This window comes from Pinus tabuliformis, chromosome 2_1 (assembly GCF_031772625.1).
Source record: "Pinus tabuliformis cultivar Carrire ecotype Pingquan chromosome 2_1, CPIR1, whole genome shotgun sequence".
Classification (NCBI taxonomy): domain Eukaryota; kingdom Viridiplantae; phylum Streptophyta; class Pinopsida; order Pinales; family Pinaceae; genus Pinus; species Pinus tabuliformis.
Window position 1 is genome coordinate 998,891,513 of NC_142299.1, and position 23,228 is coordinate 998,914,740.

Genomic DNA, 23,228 nt, shown 5'->3' on the forward strand with positions numbered 1-23,228 from the left:
TAGTAGTCGAGGATGATGGAGAATCAATGGTACTGCTGTCAAACTTCAAATTTTGAAGTCCAGAGAGCACAATGGTACCCTGTGTTTCCTCCAGTAGTGGGAAGTCTATCTTAGAGCCTGTCTTAGTCTTCTTTGTGTAGATATTGAATTCTTTGGCTAAGACTTCTATGACTGAAGGAGAGTCCTCCTCTCTTGGTCTCTTCTTGGTCTTTTCTCTGGGTATAGGAGTCTCTAAGGCAGTCCTGGAAAGCACCTACTCTTCGGCCTCCTGTAATGTGTTCTCTACCCAATTTTGTTGGTTCATGTACTTCTCTATTTCTGGTCTTTGGGTATGCACATAGGGAGTTTCCTTTTGTTCCAATATTAGCTTAGAAATTACCCCAAAGGGGTCATAATACCATGTAAAGCTAAGAGGGAAATTCATTTGTTTCAACAGGAGGTCTACTTCCTCTCCTGCTGCTCTACTGTTATAGATAAAAGGTCCTATATGTGTCTTAATTCTAAATTGAGACTTCTTCTTAGCTGCCACAAAATGGATGTTGTCTGAGTGGATTATTTGCCTGATGTACTCCAAGGAAAATATCCTCATTGGAAGGTACTTGGGCAGCTTATATGGTGGAATCTCTAAGCCATAAACTCTGGTCTCTGTAAATGGCTAGTATAGATAACAATCTCCTGTCTTCACCTGTTCACTGAGATGCAACACTTTTTGAATATCCTCACTGATTCTTGGAATCTGCTAGCCACTCAGCAAACAAGCTGTTGAATACACAAACTGATTAATAAACTCTTTAAAACTGTATTGCTGTGATTTTTTTCTGATCATGGAGGTTTAGAAAATAATGGATTGAGGCTCTCTTTATTGATTAAGTCTCTGCACTACAAAAGGAAACCTATCTATATGGAAGAAAATGAACATGTACATAAGAATGGAAGAATATCTAAACATTTCTTCAATTAAAAACTGAATGAAATGTTCATGAATTACATTTGCAAGGAAGTGACCATAGCAAAAGGTGACTGATAGTTCTTCTTCTGTAGAAAGAGTGGATAGAAAGCCTAAAATAGGCTCATCTACCCATTCATCTGAAAAGTAACCAAGTAGGTAGGACAAGAAAGAGATAATCTGTCTGGTTCTTTGGGGGAAATAAAAGAGGGATAAGGGGGGTTTTCCTTGGGGAGTTGAGAATCTTTTGGCAGGAAGACCTCAAAAATCCTAGCTCTCTGGGGAAAGGTGAGTTTCTGATAGATTTCTTTAAGATCCTCAAGGGAAAAGGGAGTGAGAGAGTCACTATATGGGACCTGCAACATTTGGTTTATACTTTCAGAGGTAATGGTGAAAAGGATTTCACCATTAGAGGAGATGATAACCCTCTTACTTGAAAGATAAGAGGCATGGCACTTGAGGAAGAATTCAGGGAAATAGTAGGACTGGGGGAAGACGAATAGGGGTAGTCTAGACTGCCATAGGTTAATCTCATCAGACTGGTCAAGGTAAGTGTCACGAAACCAACAACGTAATTTGAAAAGGTCGAATTCACACTGTGTCTCGACAATTTTGTAATCTCTGTCAGCTAGGGGGATGTGGTCTAAATCCACAGGGGGAGCGAGCATGGGGTTTACCACAGTGGCAGTTTTGGGGGCCATCGTGGTAACATAATGAAATTGGAGAGGATGATAGATGGGATTTGCAGAGGATTATTGTTAAATTTGCGTGAAAAGCTAGGATGGAATTCCTCTGTGAGCAGTTTCTGATAGGCAAGAAAGTAGGAATCGGGAACAATGTAACAATAGGAAAGCGAGAAAAGGATGTGATCGTAGGAGAACCAAAGATTTATATATTCGTACTTGGAGTGGGAACGTTGGATAACGACTGCTCGGGAGCTGCCTTTACTCAGTAACGAGATGAAGGCAATGGGAGGAAGCCACCAAAGTAAAGTGTAACGGTCGTTAACGTGGCGGCAAGGGATAAGTGGAGGAAGGCGCGGGGCCGTTGTTAGGAAGTGATAGGTGGAAGGGATACATGGCAATAGGGGAATGGCGGTTGAGTGGAAGTGTGGGTGACATAATTGGGAAGGCGGGTTGCAGCGGGAAAAACTGCTTTTCGGAGGGGGGTTAGAATTTTTTGTGGAATTAGAGGGGGGGTTAAAATCACAAGGTAAGGACACGTAGCGGCGGGGAAATATTATATTTCAAATTAAAAAATCATTTTCTCTCGGTCTATGAGGAGTTAGAGGGTGAGTAAGGGATCACTGGAAAGGGGAAATGTCCTCTACAAGCTGGAGCCAATTTCATCCTTAAATAAGCTCATTTTACAATCAAGAATGGTTTTTTTGTGAACTGTCATCATCATGGCAATATTGGTTTTATTATATGTTTTTATAGGGCTCCTTCTTCATAGAATTAGGCCTTCAATCTTATTAGGATTAGGGCACCTTCAACAAGGCATTTAGGGCTTTATTGAATTACATTAGGCATTTATGGCTTCATTGAATTACATGGGAATTTCTTATGGACATATGCACATATGCAACAATAATCTAGAGCTATCCATTGTTTAAATAGAGCTAGGGTTTCGTGGTCATTTTAGCTAGGCTCGGGCATCATGAAACTATGTTGGGTCCCTATAATACTAGTGATTACCCCATTACTATTGTAGTTATACCCCTTATTTATATTGTTGTGCCCCTATTACCCCCATGTTGTTATTTCCGTGCCCCATAGAATCCCTCTATTGTTATTTTTGTGGCTTTATATTATTATTGTTAGGTCGGCTAGATTATATTGTGACTCCTTAGACTCCTATATATAGAAAGGACGTTTTGTCATTTGTATCATCCAAGAATTGTTCATTTATGTAATGTAAAGGAGGTTGCCCCCTCAAAGAGGCTGAATTCTAAGGCGTTGATCTATCTTTTCTATCTTTTCTTAAGCTGGTTTCATAACATTTGGTATCAGAGCTTTGGATTCTAGGGTTTCGCTGCTCCAAACAGGTCATCATGGCATTTTCGCTATAACTTTTTTCTGTGACGTTTCATAAGTCGCAAAAAAAACCCATTTGAGAAGAAATCACGCTGAACCTTGGGTCCGAATTTCAGAGCTTTTTGCGCGATATTTGCGAGATATGATCTGAGGAAGTTGGTCTTTTTGCAGACTCCTGAATTACATTCAAAACAGGTGACCTGGGGAAAATCGTCATAACTTTCTCTCTGGGGATTGGATTGAAATTTCGTAAGAAGGTACAGAAAGAGGACGGACTGTAGTTTTTTTTATGCGTGTTTCAGATTCAAAGGTTGAAACAGTGACTCGTGGCACGTCGTACAAGTTCGCTCTACTGAACTAGTCTAAAAGCAAGTCACTGTGGGAGATTTCACATAACTCTTCCTTGGAGAATCCAATTTGGATCAAAATTGTGGCATTGGAAAGAGGACGCAGAAGGCTACTACAGGTCGCAATTTCAGAACTGGATGATCCGAAATTACAGAGATACATCAGATTCAATATCAGGCTTCTATAAAGTGAAAAAAGGTGTGTAGTTTTTTTTAAATTTTTGTGTAAGCTTGGTTTAACGGAATTCAAAGGGCATAGTAAAGCATTATTATCGGTAACTGATGCCCCGAGGAAATAAAATGCAAACACCTAGTAAGGAACCTAAAAGCTCTAGCATGACTCATGAAGAAGAGGAAGAAATGCTACATGATATATCAAAATTACAAGAACAAGTGCAACAAATGTCACGCTCACAAAAGCTAACAGAAGCTAAGATAAGTGGCGTGGAATCTAAGATAAATGGTATGGAATCTAAGATAAAGGGCATGGAAGCTAAGATGGATGATTCGAAGACAGATTTGAAGACAGACATGGCAGATTTGAAGACAGATTTGACAAATTTTCTACAAGAAATACTTACTAATGGTGAAAAGGTTGTAAAGGAAACTCATGATGCGAACAAAAGTAATGTTAATCATGATTCCATAGACGCTAATGTTGGATCGAAGACCCACCATATTCCAAAAATCGATATGAGGAAGTTTGATGGCAAGGATCCCACCACATGGATATTACAGATGGAGCAGTTCTTCGATCTCAATAATGTGCAAAACACACAAAAGGTACGTATGGCAACTGTATATTTGGAACCAAATCAGTTTGTATGGTATCAATGGCTTTGCTCTCGTAAAAAATTTATCACTTGGGCAATTTTTACGGAAGAATTGATAGCACATTATGAAGATACAAAAAGCAACACTTTTTTTAGCCAATTGATAAGTCTCAAACAAAAGGGTTCAGTAATGGAGCACATTGAGGAGTTCCAAAAATTGAACATAAGGGTAAAAGATATTCCAGAGGAGCATAGGATTGATGTGTTCATAGGGTCTTTAAAGGATAATATCCAACATGATGTTCGCCTTTGGGAACCTGATTCATTAGAGAAGGCATTCAGGTTAGCAAGAAAAATGGAAAGCAAAATTATGGCAACTAGGAAGCATACCACTCACAACTATAAAGATGGAAGTGTTGTTGCCCCTAGTCTTCCACAACCTATAAGGTTGACACCACAACAATTGGAAGAAAAAAGAGCAAAAGGGCTTTGTTACAGTTGTGATAGCAAATACACTAAAGGTCATAAGTGTGCTGAGAAGAAATTATTCTACATAGATTGTGAAGAGGAAGAAGAAAAGGAGCAAGAAAGGTCAAAAGAAGAAGATATACTCCAGGAACAAAGCCTAGATGAAGAACAAATAAATCTAACCATATCTTGTAATGCATTGGCGGGAATTACCACTCCTCAAACCATCAAGATAGAAGGACAAATCAAGAAGAAAAAGGTAATAGTGTTGATTGATTCAGGAAGCACCCACAATTTTATTCATTGTAGGGTAGCAAAAGAATTGAATTGCTTCCTATATCCAGCACCAGAGTGTCAAGTGATGATTGCAAATGGAGGAACAATAAATTGCTCTGGAAAGTGCCATAATATCAAGCTATCCATGGGAGAATATGTATTGACTAGCCCAATGCTTTCCATTCCAATGGGAGGTGCTGATGTTGTACTAGGAGTCCAATGGCTACAATCCTTGGGTACAATAGCTTTTAATTTTCAAGAACTTTTCATCAAATTTTCTACGGAAGGAAAGGAAGTTGAATTAAGGGGTATTGCAGGGAAACCAGGAAAGATAATCAGCTCTAATGGTATGACAAAGCTTCTAAAAAAGGAGCAAAGAGGTGTAATTGCACAATTATGTTCGCTAGATGTTTCCACATTGGAATCATCTATTTCTCCAGATCTCCAAAAAGTCCTGGACAATCATTCCAAGGTATTTGAGACTCCCAAAGGTCTCCCACCTATGCGTGATCATGATCATGCTATTCATCTGATTCCAGGAAGTGTTCCTCCAAACATCAGGCCGTACAGATATCCCTATGTCCAAAAAAGTGAAATTGAACGTATGGTTGCAGAAATGCTAGAGGCTGGTATAATTCAACCAAGTCAAAGTTCTTTCTCTGCTCCAGTAGTATTGGTGCACAAGAAGGATGGATCATGGCGCATGTGTCCGGATTATAGGGAGCTCAACAAGCTCACTATTAAAGATAAGTTCCCCATTCCTGTCATTGATGAATTACTGGATGAATTGCATGGATCAATTTACTTCACCAAGTTGGATCTTCGTTCGGGATATCATCAAATCAGAATGAAGATTGAAGACATTCCGAAAACGACATTTAGAACTCATGAGGGTCATTATGAATTTTTGGTCATGCCTTTTGGCCTTACCAATGCACCTTCAACATTTCAAGGTTTGATGAATTCAATTTTCAAACCATTCCTTAGAAAATTTGTGTTAGTATTTTTTGATGATATACTAATCTACAGCAAGTCTTGGAAGGATCATGTTGAACATGTTGACAGGGTGCTACAACTATTGGAGGAGAAACAATTATATGCAAAAAGATCCAAATGTTTCTTTGGAGTCCAGGAGGTGGAATATTTGGGTCATATTGTATCTCATGAAGGAGTTAAGGTAGACCCTAGCAAAATTAAAGCCATTAAGGAATGGAAAATCCCCACATCCATAAAGCATCTGCGAGGATTTCTTGGGTTGACAGGGTATTATCGCAAGTTTGTTAAGAATTATGGGAGAATAGCAGCACCTCTAACAACATTATTGAAGAAAGATGCATTTTCATGGACTCCGGAAGCAACAAAGGCCTTTGAACATCTTAAAGAGGCAATGTGCCAAGCACCGGTCTTAGCTACACCGGACTTCACAAAAACCTTTATTGTGGAATGTGATGCTTCAGGAAATGGAATTGGTGCTGTTCTAATGCAAGATGAAAGACCCATTGCTTTTGAAAGTCGTCCAATCAAGGGAAAGTTTTTAAGCAAAGCTATTTATGAGAAGGAAATGTTGGCAATACTCCATGCACTTAAGAAATGGCGACCCTACCTAATGGGAAGACACTTCAAGGTAAAAACGGATCATGATAGCCTTAAATACTTTTTAGAACAAAGATTATCCTCTGAAGAGCAACAAAAGTGGGTCACAAAGATGTTGGGTTATGACTTTGAAATCATCTACAAAAAAGGGAAGCAAAATGTGGTGGCAGATGCACTCTCAAGAAAGGATGAGGATGTGGAAGCATTGTTGTGCGCCATTTCTATTATCCAACCAGATTGGATAAACGAAGCAAGGGAGGAATGGAAGAATGATGAAGAAGTGTGGGCACTTATTCGAAAGCTACAACAAGATTCCAGTACGTCTGATACATTTAGCTGGCAAAATGATTCATTATGGTACAAAGATCGCTTATACCTCTGTAAGAATTCCCAGCTAAAACAAAAGATTCTTATGGAATTGCACACTTCTCCCTTAGGAGGGCACTCAGGATTTTTAAAAACTTACCACAGGGTTAAGAAGGAATTTTTTTGGGATGGCCTTAAATCAGATATTCAAAAGTTTGTGGCGGAATGTTTGGTTTGCCAACAAAATAAAGTTGAAACAATTAAGACACCGGGTCTATTACAACCTTTATCCATTCCAAGCCAACGTTGGGAGGAGGTTTCAATGGATTTTATCACAGGTTTACCCAAGTCTGAGGGAAAGAGTGTCATCATGGTGGTAGTTGACAGACTTACCAAGTATGCACATTTTTGTGCATTATCACATCCATTTAAAGCCAGTACAGTTTCTACTGCATTTATGGAAACAATTCAAAAGCTACATGGAAACCCAAAGATTATTGTAAGTGACAGAGATCCCATTTTCACTGGAAATTTTTGGACAAAATTATTTTCTTGTCTTGGTACTCAGTTAGCTCATAGCTCATCTTATCATCCTCAATCTGATGGGCAAACTGAGATAGTAAACAAATGTTTGGAAGGATATCTTCGTTGCTTTGTATCTGATAAATAGACACAATGGGTCAAATGGTTGCCTCTGGCTGAATGGTGGTATAACACTTCCTTCCATACAGCAACAAAAATGACCCCATTTATGGCACTTTATGGGTATCAACCACCATCCATCACATCATATTTAAGAGAAAATTCTAAGGTTCAGGCAGTGGAACATCACATCGAACATCAACAACAAGTCCTCCAACTCTTAAAGGATAACCTCGTGTTGGCACAAAATAGAATGAAACAACAGGCAGATCAACATCGCAGTGAAAGAAGTTTTGATGTAGGTGATTGGGTATTCCTACGGCTACAACCATATAAGCAAATGTCCCTAAAGCAAGCTAAGAAGGATAATAAATTATCACCAAAGTATTATGGTCCGTACAAGGTGTTGCAAAAGATTGGTACTATGGCATACAAATTGGAGCTTGCTGCAGCTTCTCGATTGCACCCAGTTTTCCATGTTTCATGTTTAAAGAAGGTTATAGGCAACAAGCTCCCAGTGCAAACAATATTGCCAGAACTTGATGAGGAAGGAAAAATTATATTGGAATCGGAAGCAGTCACAGAAACAAGAACTCGACAGCTACGCAATCGATCAATTTCAGAGTATCTTATCAAGTGGAAGAACTTATCCGCTGAAGATTCCACATGGGAGGATGAGAATTTTATGCATAAGTATCCAGAACTACTCAAGCGTTGAGGACAACACTTTTTTGAAGGAGAGGGGCATGTTGGGTCCCTATAATACTAGTGATTACCCCATTACTATTGTAGTTATACCCCTTATTTATATTGTTGTGCCCCTATTACCCCCATGTTGTTATTTCCGTGCCCCATAGAATCCCTCTATTGTTATTTTTGTGGCTTTATATTATTATTGTTAGGTCGGCTAGATTATATTGTGACTCCTTAGACTCCTATATATAGAAAGGAGGTTTTGTCATTTGTATCATCCAAGAATTGTTCATTTATGTAATGTAAAGGAGGTTGCCCCCTCGAAGAGGCTGAATTCTAAGGCGTTGATCTATCTTTTCTATCTTTTCTTAAGCTGGTTTCATAACAAACTAGGGCTTTAGGGATTTATCACGTAGCTAGGGAATATGCATCATCTTCATGCTTAAGGTTTTCTGCTAGAGTTTGAATGAGGTTAGGGTTATTCATGTATCACAAGAATATTTGCCATTTCCAATAATGCCATATTGACATCAATGACAACTTTGACCAACATAGGACTACGTGAAGAGGTGACATAAAGTATCTTTGTGCGAGGTCTAAAAGGAATACATCCAAGTAAGGTATGATGGATGAAAATAAGAAAAGTTAGGGAGCTATACCCTCACTTATTTTTTAAATGAAGCCAAACTTTTGGTAGTCTAAAAACTTCTTAGTGGGAATAAGTGATCTAGGAGGATTCCTACCAATCTAATTAGAAACACCGCAAAGCAAATGACTTTGCCGGTCTCCGATATTTGGAAGCATTGAAATCCTGATTCTATTCTCCTACTTATATCACTGACTTGTATCAATTTGTTTAGAGCTCACTCACATTAGCGGCACATCTCTTAGTTTCTTGATAAGCAATGTGGATGATAATTTTTTTAAGAAGATTTGAGGAAAAAAATACTGTCATGATGTGTTCTTGTTTATGCACAATATGTGAGATTTCATTCCCAAGAAAAGGCAAGAGAATAAAGGAGGGACGATATGGAGGCATTTGAACCCTTACCTCCATGACAAAAGGATATCACCTTACCCATTATACCATGCACTCTAAAAACAACATAAGGGGAGAATACTATATTTATGGGGAAAAGAAGAGATTAAAGACCATTTAAATTTTAATTTGCATATGTATGAATGGATCAGTTTGTCAATTGATGTGGGTGTGAAGACTTAGCCCATAAAAAACAAGCCTTGTTATCAATTTGCTACGCAGTGTTTGCATTTTCAATACTTGTTTAAGTTTTTGCTCTTAAATTTCTAGTTATTTAATCCAATTATAAAATGCAATTGCAAAAAAATTAGAAATTAATTTTAAAAATCTTAATTAATAGTTTTTAAAAAACTAAACCTTTAACATTAATTTCATATCAATTCACTTGAATATCAATGTAGATAAGTTTGCTCTACTATATCACTAACAATTTTAAGGACCACTCTTTATTGCTCTCTTCCTACTCAAACATGAATTAAGTACCAAACTACTATTATTTTAATAAAACTAATACAACTCCCCTTCAAGCATGTGCATTAGACCCTTATTGTCTAATTGATAAAATTAACGCAACTCCCCTCCAAAGCATATGCCTTACACCTTAGTGACACACGTGGGGTGGCATGGTAAATCACACTCAATAACATTCTCAATTTGTTCTATGAGATGTATATTTAGTCAGAGCACAAAGTTGAAATTGACTTATTTTATAATGGTGAAATAGGTTTGTCAATTGATGTGGGTGTGAAGACTTAGCCCATAAAAAATAAGCCCTGTTATCAATTTGCTAAGCATTATTTGCATTTTCAATACTTGTTTCAGTTTTTGCTCTTAAATTTCTAGTTATTTAATCCAATTATAAAATGCAATTGCAAAAAAATGAGAAATTAATTTTGAAAATCTAAATTAATAGTTAAAAAAAACTAAACCTTTAACATTAATTTCATATCAATTCACTTGAATATCAATGTAGATAAGTTTACTACATCACTAGCAATTTTAAGGACCACTCTTTATTGTTCTCTTCCTACTCAAACATGAATTAAGTACCAAACTACTATTATTTTAATAAAACTAATACACATCCTCTTCACGCATATGAATTATACCTTATCATCTAATTGATAAAACTAATACAACTCCCCTCCAAGTATGTGCATTACACCTTAGTGACAGACGTGGGGTGGCATGGTAAATCACATCTCAAGAACATTCTCAATTTGTTCTATGAGATGTACATTTAGTCATATCACAAAGTTAAAATTGACTTATTTTATAATGGTGAAATAATGGAACAAGGTGGAATTCAGCTAGTGGGAAAAATGAGCATATATAATATAGAAACTGGTTTCACTGTATATTAGTTTAAATATAATATATAATATATGAGCATTTAAATATAATAAAATGATTTATAACATTATATAATAATAAAATAATTTATAATATTATACAATTTTTATTGTTTAGTTAAAAATTCGAAATAGCCCATTAGAAAAGATTAAAAGAAGTTTCGAAAAAAAGAGTATAATGGTGAAATAATGGAACAAGGTGGAATTCACATAGTGAGAAATAAATGGGCAACTGGTTTTACTGTATATTAGCATTTAAATATAATATATAATATATGAGCATTTAAATATTAATAAAATGATTTATAACATTATATAATAATAAAATAATTTATAATATTATATAATTTTTATTGTTTAGTTAAAAATTCACTTTTATTAATTTTATTATGAGATAGCGCATTAGAAAAGATTAAAAAAAGTTGGGAAAAAGGAGTGTATTTTTTTGCACTGTTTGTGGAAACAAGAAAAATGTTTCACTTTAAAATGTGAGGCCTTAAAAAATAATAAGAATAATTATATAAATATCTTTATAGCTAATTCTTAAGATAATTTATTCAATGAAAAGATTATTAAGAAATTGGAAATTCTTATTATAAAAAGCTAAATGCAAAAATCAGTCAATCCCATAAACTATCTTTAAACTTGTAAATGTTAAAATTCCTCTTTTTCTGCAACCATACAAATTGTTTTCTAATAATTCAAAATTTTGCTATTTTAATCTTATTTTCAAAATCTAATGATATAAATTATCCTAAAATTAACTAAAATCCCCATGACATTAAATTCTCAATACAAAATATAACTAACTCTCAGACATAATATGTACCAAATTTAAAAATAATTTTCACCGAATTGACAAAATAGTATAACCTTGGACCATTTTCTACTTTACATTCCCCCTCTTGGAATCGTCGACGTTGGATTAAATCTCAATAGCCCTCTAGCTTTGCCTTATTGTCAATGGATTTGTTGGCCATCGAGTCAACCATCTTAATCGTTGTTCTTTTAGTGTCGTTGTAAGTTCCATCCACTGCGGAAGATTGGCACATTGGGTTACGCACACGATTAAAAATAATGGGCTGCCTGCCTGTTTCACGGCGCTCATGTTACGAAATGTAGATATTGGTCTGATTAGTGTCCGCGAAGCTACCCACAGAGCTTTAAATCTTCCATCTTTTGGTATCCGCTTCAATTTATTGGCCATCTGAAATTGCAGGTAACGGAACTTCGCGGGAGTTGTAGGCTAATTCTTCATCATACATAATAAATTCTCCATCAGACTCTCTATCCTTCTCGTTTAGCTGCATCGGTTGCAAAATCATTTTCAGCCATGGGATGCTCTGCTTCCACTCCAGGTATTATATATTTATCCAATTCTCGAAAGGTCTCAACGATTGATTGCATTTAAATGCTTCTGTATTATTAATATGGCCTGTAATTCAAAGTGAATTTCAAACTTCCATATTATTACCTGTAATTCGGAGTGAAATTTCAGGGATTCATCGGATTTCATGGATCTGCTTGGAAATTGTATGATGGAGAATTTTCTTTGGAGTTTATGTTTTGTCCTCTAGTGATTTGTTTAGTACAAAGGTTGACTTTGCAGAGGTCCCGATTACAGTTCCCCTAGACCAATGCCAGATACGGGTGTGCTTAGAGGAGGCTTCATCTCCTCCTGGTTGATTTCTTAGGGTTTAATCATAAATCTTATTCTCGTGGGATTCGTGAACCATTATTTGCTCTCATTTTACTCGTTTATATATTAACCACTCAGACCATAGAGCTCTATTGGACCAGACCATAATTCTCATCGGTCAGTTGTACTCCATTTCTTTGACCCAAGATCTCTGTTATTACTAGTCCCTTACCTTCATTGCCTTCAACTAATAGCAGGAGCAGCCCATAACCAAGTGGCAATATTTTGTACTTTGATGATCTAGAATAATCTTGCAGACTTTAATGGCATTTTTGCCACTTGCCAGTGCTTGTGCTTGTGGTGTCACCTCGTGGCAATTTTTCTTGTAAAAAATTCCCTATTTATACCTAACGAATATTTCATTGATAAAAAGGAAGCATTTTTTTGCCAGAAAAGGCTAAGAGAAGAGAGTTTTTATACATAACGGATATTTCATTGGTAAAAAGGAAGCATTTTTTTGCCAGAAAAGACTTGAAGAGTTTTTAGACATCTAGGGCACTTCATCATATTTTCTCTGCCAATTTAGAGCATAGTAAATGCTCATCCATGAGTAAGAAGAGAACAGGGAAGAAAATAATTGGAAAGAGGGGTATTTATTGTACTTTTTTAACGTCCAGGCAGCGTTATGCCATATATATATATATATATATATTATTCGTTGTGGTTCACGGTTCCCGGAGATCGGTGATCACTGTATCCCCCGAATATTTGTACCAGGCAGTTCCACCTGAAAGGATCACTTCCTACTGGCTCAACCATAGAGCCTGACCCTGTGAATGTCGAGAGTGTATATACCACTTGCTGGCACCTGCTGTGGGGCTCCTTTTTGTTGGGGCTCCTTTTTGTTGTGAGTGGACCTTATTTATAAATTTTCAGATCCTTATTAGCTAAAGCATGGCTATTACATTGACGTAGTTGTTCGGATTGGTCTCATCAAAGTCACAACTATGCCTCTTTTGGCCTTATACTACTCGATCATAGTTTAAATTTTAATAGTCTAGCTTTGTGAGACTTAGTCAATGATGTACTTTCATATTTCTACATCTCACCTACCACTCCAACTACTTCAATTGTCAATTTAAATGCCTTACCTAACTCTTCATGAAATATTTGCACATACCAAAATCATACTTCTATATATAGCTGACCAAATATACAGTGTACAGCGGATGTGTACCGTATGACAATCAACTTCTTGCACATTGCTGCTTGTGTGAGTAATTTTATTGCCGTCTCACTTGTGGACTCTACGATTGGCTAGTCATGCCTTCTGGCCTCAGCAATGCCCCTGCCACTCTTAGGTGAATCAACAATAACATTTTTGAACTGTCACCATATAAAATTTGTTGCTGTTTACTTGGATGATATCTTCATTTCACCGAGAGAAGCAAAGTGCATTATACAGCCCAATGATGAAGCGATTGTAATGTCCGTCCCATTTATCCCATCATATAATAGTAATAAAACAAATTATATCAATATTAGAAGAATAAGAATCGAAGGTGATTCTGTTTGGCAAATTGGAACCATTCCTGGCTATTTTTATCAACCCACAGTCTCAAACAGTGAGCTGCATGATACCAAGCATATATAATTGGAACCATTCCTGGCTATTTTTATCAACCCACAGTCTCAAACAGTGAGCTGCATGATACCAAGCATATATAATTGGAACCATTCCTGGCTATTTTTATCAACCCACAGTTTCAAACAGTGAGCTGCATGATACCAAGCATATATATATATATATGAAAAGCACGGCACCATATATCCATCTTGACTTGCAAGTTGCAACCTTTTGAGCATTCGAGAGATTTGCATCTCAAGTTTTTTGGATCCCTCTCAGTGCTTAATAGATCCAGAGTTAAGATGTATAATGCATCTAAATTCTACACTGGTCTATAAGTTAAGCAGAGGAAATCACTTGGAACATGTCTGCAGTCTGCACAACCTTGGACTTTTTTGAAGACACAAGCTCCACTAAAAAATGAAGAAGTCAATCTTTGAGTAGTCATCTTCTCACACCCTAGGTTTTGACATAGACACATTAGGTGTTGATATAGACCTGGATAAGGTCAAAGTTGTGAAAGGTTGGCCTATCCCTAACAGCAATTATGATCTTAGTAGCCTTTCACGAGGCATGAATTTCTACCTGAAATTTCTCCACTAATGCTATATAGCCTCATTCATCTCACAAATTATGAAAGTCTCGACTCTCACCTCGAGCTCAGAAATAGATGAAGTTCCTAGAAGTTGAAAGATGCTCTTTGCTCAATACTTGTGCTTGCACTCCTGATCTTTAGTTATTTTTGAGATCGAGATTGATGCCCAGCAATTGGAATAGTTCTTAAGCAGGGGAGACATGCAATTGGACACCATTTATAAACTGTCTTTGGGAAGTTGAATTATAGCACCTACAACAAGGAGTTTTATGGGCTAGTTCAAGCACTCAAGCAATGGCGGAATTACATAGTTGGTAAGGAAACAGCTCTACATACTGGTCACCAATACCTTCAAATTTTGAATTCACAATCTAAAATTTAAGATCAACATTATCTGAAACAGGTATTCTATATCCAACAATTTCATTTAGTCATTGAATATAAAAAGGCAGCTCAAACAAGGTTTTTGATTTGCTTAGTGTACCGCCTACCAAGGTTCTTCACATCCTCGATGTGAATTGTGCAACATATGAGGAGTGCAAACACCTTTAGTGCACATATTGTTACTTTGGTCTAGTCTCGGAATCCATTCAACAGCTTAGCCAAACCCCAATACACCATCAAGATTCTTTATTGTATGAGCTAAATCAACTTTGTATTCCAACAGGGCCAACTTGTCTCCTTCTTCTCAAGAAAGTTCACTCTTCATTGTACGAAGGTCATTTTGGCATGCAGAAAATGTTGTAGCAGCTACAAGAATACTTTGATTGGTTCTTCATGGAGAAACATGTGGAGGGGATTACACTTGGTGGTGCTTTCTTTGCAGCCAAGCCAAGCTTTCTAACAGGAAGCTTGGATCGTTCTTTTAATATCATTTTGGGAATATATCACTAAGGGTCTGGAAAGAAACTTAATGGAAATATTGGAAAATATCAAGAAATATTGGCAAGCATAAACGTGGACCTGAAAAACTCGAAAAATCTTGAATAAATCGACAACCTAGAAAGCTTGGAAAAAAATCTGAATAAACAGGAGATGTTTACAACCTTTACTAGTCCCCCCTTGACCACGGGAATCCATTTACAGGGTTTTTAGTATTTAGAAGTGGTTTATCCACTATGCAAAAAAAGCATGAATGTATCGTTGTTGTTGTTTATAATATATATATATATATATATATATATATATACATATTTCCATAGATGACAGCTTTTATTTCTTGCACTAAATCTATAGATGCTTCCAAAGTTGTGGATTTGTTCTTTTTCCATGTTTGGGGCCAACTCAAAGCACGTCTCTAAAGTTAGTCACTTTTGGTAGTCGTTGCGGAAGCTGCTTGGCTATTAGGTGAGGCTTTCCACCTCATTTAACCCTCACACTGATAGACATACTAAGTTTGTCAGCATGACCTGGTCTACACTCCATATCTACCATCAACAAAACAAACATTAGAAGCATTACCTTTGTATCTCGTAGCATAATTATAACATATCAATGCATGTCTCAATATAGCACTCTACATGAAGTTTATTGTGGTTTAAAACCCCTTCTCCCTTTGTGAGCTCTTGGTTGCTCTTCCTTCACCATCCATGTTCCAGTAGTAGAAGGAGCTAGATAGGGCTTTTTCCTTTGTACAAAACTTTTCTAAATTTCATGCTAGAGTCTGTGATATATTCCAACAAACTCGAGCCAAGTACAAAGAAATTCATTAAAGGCACTGGGAATCTCCATGATTTCAGGTTGGCACAGAGTTTGCCTTCACATGGACGATTAGAGGTTCAAGAATCAACAACATCATAAGCTCATACTAATTAGGTATGGACCATATACAAACACGCAGCAAGTGGGTCCCAATGCCTTTAGGTTTGATCTCCCTTGATAACCACAACTTAGTATTTATTATGTAGAAAATGTGATTCAAATCAAGCTGGAGCCTTCACACCTGGAGGAAAAAGGTTTTGTCATGCGCTAGGTTGTTGGGAATGGGAAGTGCAATTTTCAAAAAGTTTTTGGGAGTGTTTTTATATAATAAGTATTTCGATATATTTTGATGCACATATATTTAAAAAAGCATGCAGAATATTGAATCAACTGCAGAAAACATGAAAACATAGATTTAACTACTGAATTAGTGTTGATCGTTAAATCATCAACCATTTAGTACAGATATAATGTCAATCATCTAGTATTTATAGCTTATAACATTGTCAACAAATGATCAATCATCAACCGCAGCATCAACCTTCAAATTTCAACGTATTAAATTTATCATCAACAAATTATAAATATAACATTAACCACGAAATGAAATAGAACATCATATTCATGACCAAAAAGTTGTAAGATTTAGTCAATAGTTCAAGGTAGGTTCAAACTTCAAAGTTCAAACTGAATATGTTATAATGTTTACAAAATAAGTCATAATAAAGACAGAGTACGAAGTTCTAGAGACCACTACTAAATGGGAAGAATAAAAAGAGATCTAGTATCTACTTATCTTTCCTCTTGTCATGGAAACCTAAGTTTCTTTTCTCATGATCTACGAAGAATAGGAGTAGGAGTTGGTGTAAGTGTTTGTAGAACAATACAATAGCTGCATGACCCCCCATGTAACACTAAATGCTGTGAAGATGAAAGCAACACTCTTGCTTCCGGAAACCTGCTAGTGGTGGGGGTGGCATGTTTGCTCCATGAATATGATCAACATCATGATCACCCAAAGGTTCAGCTTCCAAACACTCAAACTATGGTTCCATCCTCCAAATTAGCCTCCTCTAGCTTGTTGTCCCAAGTCACATACGTTCTATTTTTCTCTATTGCATTACAATAATGGGACAACATCCTCAAGTTATAGTGCACATAAACCAAGCTTTCTGCCCCGTTTACATTCAAGTTGTTTCTCTTAACATTGTGGATGAAGCTATATGTGCTTCAACACCTCTCTACAAAAGAAGTGTTAACAACCTATGAAAGAACTCTCATTCCCAATTTATGCAAATGTGTGGTAGAGGGGCCACCATACTTGTTGCACCATTTGATAGGACTAAACCTCTCTTGATCTTGAGTTGCATGCAAGTTACCAAAGATTCTATGTTCATTGATGTACTTCCTCAATTGGCTTTGTACTCAAGCACACTCCTCTTCATCCGGGGCGAACTTGTCTAATGAAAGCTTATACCCATTTTGTACCTTTGGATCTATGTGTGGTTCTCTCGTAACCCCACCCCTAGGTGTTGGTTGGGCCAACAAAGATGGAGAATAATATTTGGGTGTAAGGACATCTGCTAGGGCATGTAGTGCAACATTAAGATTATCCCACCTTTTGACCACATGTTTATGAATATGATTATACAAGATTGCATCTAAGCTTAACAATGTCTTTGATTTGTCCTAGCATGTTGTCCATCTGCTCATATACCTCCCCAGTCACTGATTTATTTGTATTTGCAAATCTAATCATAATATAATGGGCTTGGTGAACTGCAAAACATACCTAACTTGTTGCTCAAATTGGCCATCAAGTAGTGTTCACCTCGTGAAATTCATGTTTATTAGATGTAGATGTAGCCTTATCTTTCAAATCTTGCCATTAATCACTTGAGATCATACTAGGCAATTCTTAGCTTTCAAAGACACGTAAAGGTAAGGTAATAGCTAGCAAATCTGGTATTTGCAATCTTTAGTAGCTCAAACTATAAGAGTGATTGCTGAAAATGTTGTGGGCCATGCTATGATTGGTAATAAATTCTATCATTCTCTTCCCTCTCTTGTACTATAATCACGGTCCTTCATCTTAATAATATCACGCATCAAGAGGTTTAATGTGTGAACCAAACACCTTGACCAAAATATGTTATGGTACCTATCTCAATAATTGCTCTGGTTGCCTTACAATTAGTAGCTTTATTAGTGATGATTTGAATGCCATTATATGGCTCAATTTCTTGAATGTGATCAGGATAAAATCGGCGAGGGTCCAGAAAGAAGAAAAAATCAGTAAAAATCGGTAACAATCGACAAAATATTGACAAAATTAAAAAAATACAAGAATATTCATTTTTTTAGTATGCAAGTCATCCACAACATAAAATAAATGCATTGACACATAAATATGGATAAAAAACTAATATATAAGATATGTAATATGTCTAGTGCTACATTGCACATAATAGTGAATCATGTACCGAATCCGAAGTCTCGAATTAATCTCAAAATATCAACAAAAAATATAATATATGTATCTCATATCATGATTCATATACAATGAAATGAACCATTAAGTAATTGATGATTTTCTTTGCCCCTTTTGCGAGAAAATATAATAGCTCTTCCTCTAGAGGAAGAAGGTCCTGGGGATGACATTGGACTTTGATGTCCTCTAGAAGAACTAGGAGCCGGAGGAGGTAGACCAAGTCCTCTACTGGTGACCATGGTAGGTGGTGTCACCTCCTCCTCCTGTTGCGTTGAAGTATGTAACTAGGTGCGGTTTTTAGAAATATGAAATGTACTCTTGATTCTTGTATATTGTAAAAAGAAAGACAAATTATTATTATTATTTTTGTAGCATGGGTTTTATGCTCAAGGTTAATTTGTTTGTAGGTCAATCACCCATTGAGTGCTTCTAGGGTTTGTCATAGAGTCAAGAAGTCAACTGAGTCATTGTCATATGTGAAAGACCCCATTGGGGATGTTGCATCATGTAAAGAAAAATTATGTAAGTCAATTTGAGTTATAAAGACCTTCCAAGATCAAGTCGGCCTAGCTGCAACAAGTCGGCCTTCAAGGGATGACAAGTCGGTTTCATAAGGGCTATTCGACCACCATGAAAAACCTATATATAAGGGAGAACTCAACCTCATAAAAGGGCATCCAAGCAGCTCGTAGAAGAACAAGAAAGAGACTAAATAGAGGGCGAAGAAGGAGGATAACAAAAAGAAGGAAGTGAAGTGTTAAAATTGGCAACTAGGGCCAAACTCCATGTGGGTCATCTTATTTATGGCAGCTGATATTTTTCTTGAATCCCTCTCATCGAGAGGTGTAGGATTGATCTAAAGGTCATTCGATTCCGATAAGTATTCATGGAGTTATGAATTTATTTGCATTATAAGACAATTTGTCAAGGTCGGTCAGCAACCAAATAAACCCCACATGTGCTCAACGTTTTAGTATAAATAAAGGTGGCCTTCAAGTCATTTCAACACACTTGGGATCTCTTCCTCTCTCTACTTGTCTTTTGGTTTTAGTAGGATGAGAGATCCTAAGGAATAACGTTGCCTTGATCCAAAGGTCAGAAAGCCGGAACTGCTGGAAACGCCGGAAATGTCGGAAAAGCCGGAAAAGCTGGAATTGCCAGAAAAGATGGAAAAGGCGGAAAAGCTGGAAAAGCTGGAACTGCTAGAAAAGCTGTAACTGTCGAAAAAGCTGGAAATGTCGGAAAAGCCCTAAAAGCCGGAATTGCCGGAAAAGCCGGAATTGTCGGAAAAGCCGGAACTACAGGAAAAGCCGGAACTGTCGGAAAAGCTGGAAATGCCGGAACTGCCAGAAAAGCTGCAAAAACCGGAAATGCTGGAACTGCCGGAAAAGCTGGAACTGCCGGGAATTGCTGGAACTGCCGGGAACAGTTGGAACTGTCGGGAACTGCCGAAACAGCTGGAGCATCTGTCTTTGAAGGAGAGCAGCATGTAAGGGACAACTAACTAACATTGGGACAGTTGTATGGTACTTAGCAGCAAATACACCAAGCATGCAATGTTACAGCTAGCATGCAAGGGACAACTAGCATGCAACAACAAGCATGCTAAGGACAAGCATGCTAGGGACAACAAGCAAGCAAGGGACAACAAGCAAGCAAGGTGCAGCCAACACATAGGTTAGGATGGCAACATGGTGCAGCAATGGCACATAATGCAGTACAGTGATGGGTACAGTCATGATTAATGAAGCGTGATGAGATGCAGCATAGTGATGATGGGTGCAGCATGGTGCAGCGTAGTGAGGTGCAACATGATGACGAAATGCAGCACAACGATAGGTGAATGAGTCACCTTGGAGAATTAGTTGAAGCAACATGTCTTCAACTGATCTCATGTATCATTTTCTTAGAGATGATCTATGCTTTTATCTAGATAAGTCAAAGTGTTGACTTCAGTTGTAAACGTACTATTTCTCTCTCTCTCTGCTGAACTATTGAAGAACATATAAGAAGAATTGATCAAGGGTTTCCCCACATTGGGGTTTGTCCCTGGCTAGCGCCACATCTTGTGTCCTCTTGTCTTGGCTTGTCTTCTGCGATTTATGTTTATGTTCTATCTGTAGTTTACTTTAATGCTAATGTGATTGCTAATCTAGAAAAGATATGGAGCTAACTGTGAAAATTGAAATAAATTGTTCTAAGCATAGAACATACCTAAAATTAACATGGTATCAGAGCTGAGGTGAAGACAATGCCCAAGCAAGAGTGAAAGAGCAATCATCGAAGACAGTTGGGAAAGGACAAAAGGATCAGTGGATTCCTCATCCCTCTTCAAATTCACCAAGGGTGAAGTCGAAGCAGAGAATATTATCAGAATGGCGCAGCAGAATATGGCCTACCTAAAGATCACTTCATTGGAAGACCGGATCTCAGGGTGGAAGGAAAGGCAGATAACTAGTTCAGCCATTATGCGAAGGAGTGTTTGAATGGCAGGGACACATCACTTGATGATGATAACAATCATTCCAGGGACATCTTCAATGATCAAAGGAATGACAGGTAATGCAGGTCATCAAGGAAATGGCCGACTCTTCATAGAAAGCAAGGAACCCCAGGTATGAAGAATCAAATGTTGTTTCTGATAAGATAAAGAAGCGTTATCTTGTATTGGCCCTCTCCTTCAAATTCTTTGGGAATTTGGCTTATAGATTGTAGTGCTTCAAGGCACTTCATCGGATAGATGGGTGCACTCTCTAATTTGGTAGAGATGGAAACAATCGTGGGATTATACTTGGAGCCGATGCCACCTATCCCGGAAAGGGTGTAGGGAATGTTAACTCTCAATTGAATAAGGGTAACTCGATTCATTTACAGAATCTCTTTTATGTACCTGATCGCAAGAAGAACCTGGTGTCCATCTTGGAAATGGAAGTCAAAGGTTTCAGGGTGGCATTCATCGATGGAAAGGGATGTCTGAATTCAAGTAGAGTCTGAGATGCACCGAAGGAAAATCTTATAAGGGGACCATTCCCCTCATGCAACAGGTCCACAGGTTTGGAACAGCCCGAGGAGTTTGAGATTCATGATTGGGAATCTCATGTATACAGGTGGAAGAAAGCCCTCTATGGCTTGAAGCAAAACACCTCGGGCGTAGTATGAGAGAATTGATAGCTGCCTGATGAAGCTGAGATTCACTAGGAGTGAAACTGATCCAAACCATTACCCGAAGGTTGTGGATGATAGACCTCTCATACCGGCATCTTATGAGGACGACCTATTTCTGACAGGTGCATACCCTCTCATTTGCAGAAGTAAGAGGGAGTTGGATTCCAGATGTGGAATGATAAACTGCAAGCCTGTGACCTATGTCACACGGTTCGAGTTCGAATTTGAGTTCGACAACAATTAAGTTTGATTCGAATTCGAATTTTCTGATCAGGTTCGAATGAGGTTCGGCATTAGGTTCGACTATACATATTTTTCAATATATATATACATTTATATATATATCTATATATGACAAAATAATAGAAAATTCAAAATCGATCCATAAACACATGTATACAAATTCTTATTAGTAAACATACATGAATAATGTAATCATTCTAACATCTAGTTAAATGTAAATATACACAATAGTAGTTTGCAAAAAGAAATTACATAATTTTCAGTCTTCAAAATTTAAATGAATGTCAAATACTAGTAATTTTTTAAAAAATCACATAATCAAAACATGATCAAAATTTAAACATACACATCATTGTAGACATCTTCAAATTTCAAAATTTTAAATATCATCAAAGTCATCAACACATGGAATTCCATCATTTGGCTCATCTAGTGAGTCATCATCAATGCTAATATAATAAGGAAGTCATAAAGACCATGGCCAAATAGTTATAATCCATAAAATGGGAAGAATGGGAAGAAAATGAAATAAACCTAACAATATGCCCTAAGCCATAAAATAAGGTCATAAAACACAGACAAAGTCCACAGGAGGAATTTTAGCATGTCGAATTTCACATAGAAAACCGACCAGTTCAAGGGAGAATTTCACTACACACCTCTTTCATACTCGCACTAGAGAACTCCTATTAAAAGACTATTTCTCTCTTTTAATGCGCACAATAAAAGTATATATTCAAATCTTTTATTTATTAAAAAGATTGTAATTGTACATACCAACTCCATATAAAGCATGAAAAAAATTATACATTTGTTATATCATAGCAATATTCAAAAACTCTTATTAAAAATATAATTTTTCTCATTCTCTGTATATAACAAAATCAGTCATCTCCTCTATAGTAAAATGATATAAAATAGATTGAACAAAAATCAACGTTTAATAATTTATATATTATTAGTAAAAAATGGGTATTTGTAATACCGACTTATCTTATTCCTAATGATTTGTATTATATGCAACATTATTATGAAACAAAAAAACAAAAAAAAACTTGCATCCATCTTTCTCTAGGATCGGATGTTTCCATCTTATTTTTCCAAAATCCATGGACAATTAAAATAACCTATATTCAATTGAACCATAGAAAACTCAGTGGATTTACATTATTAGTGCTTTCCATGATACGTTATGTCTTTTTCGTATAATTCCAGTACATATTAAAACGTCATGGAAAATGTCATCTACATTCTTGTCTTACCTTAAGCGACTCTTCAAACCGACATGGCGTACCA

General features: G+C 36.9%; 1 protein-coding gene across 3 annotated transcripts in view; it reads left to right on the top strand.

The window, feature by feature from the left end:
- Window positions 1–11,397: 11,397 nt before the first annotated feature.
- Window positions 11,398–23,228, top strand: part of ARA6 (Ras-related small GTP-binding family protein) — a 213,240-nt gene continuing 201,409 nt past the window's right edge. Inside the window, exon 1 of one of the 3 annotated variants that reach the window (XM_089403647.1) lies at window positions 11,398–11,829. In XM_089403647.1, coding sequence (XP_089259773.1) covers window positions 11,805–11,829 — 25 coding nt within the window. In that variant the 5' untranslated portion in view covers window positions 11,398–11,804. The remainder of the gene's footprint in view (window positions 11,830–23,228) is intronic. The other 2 variants (XM_089403649.1, XM_089403648.1) reach the window with 2 other exon arrangements.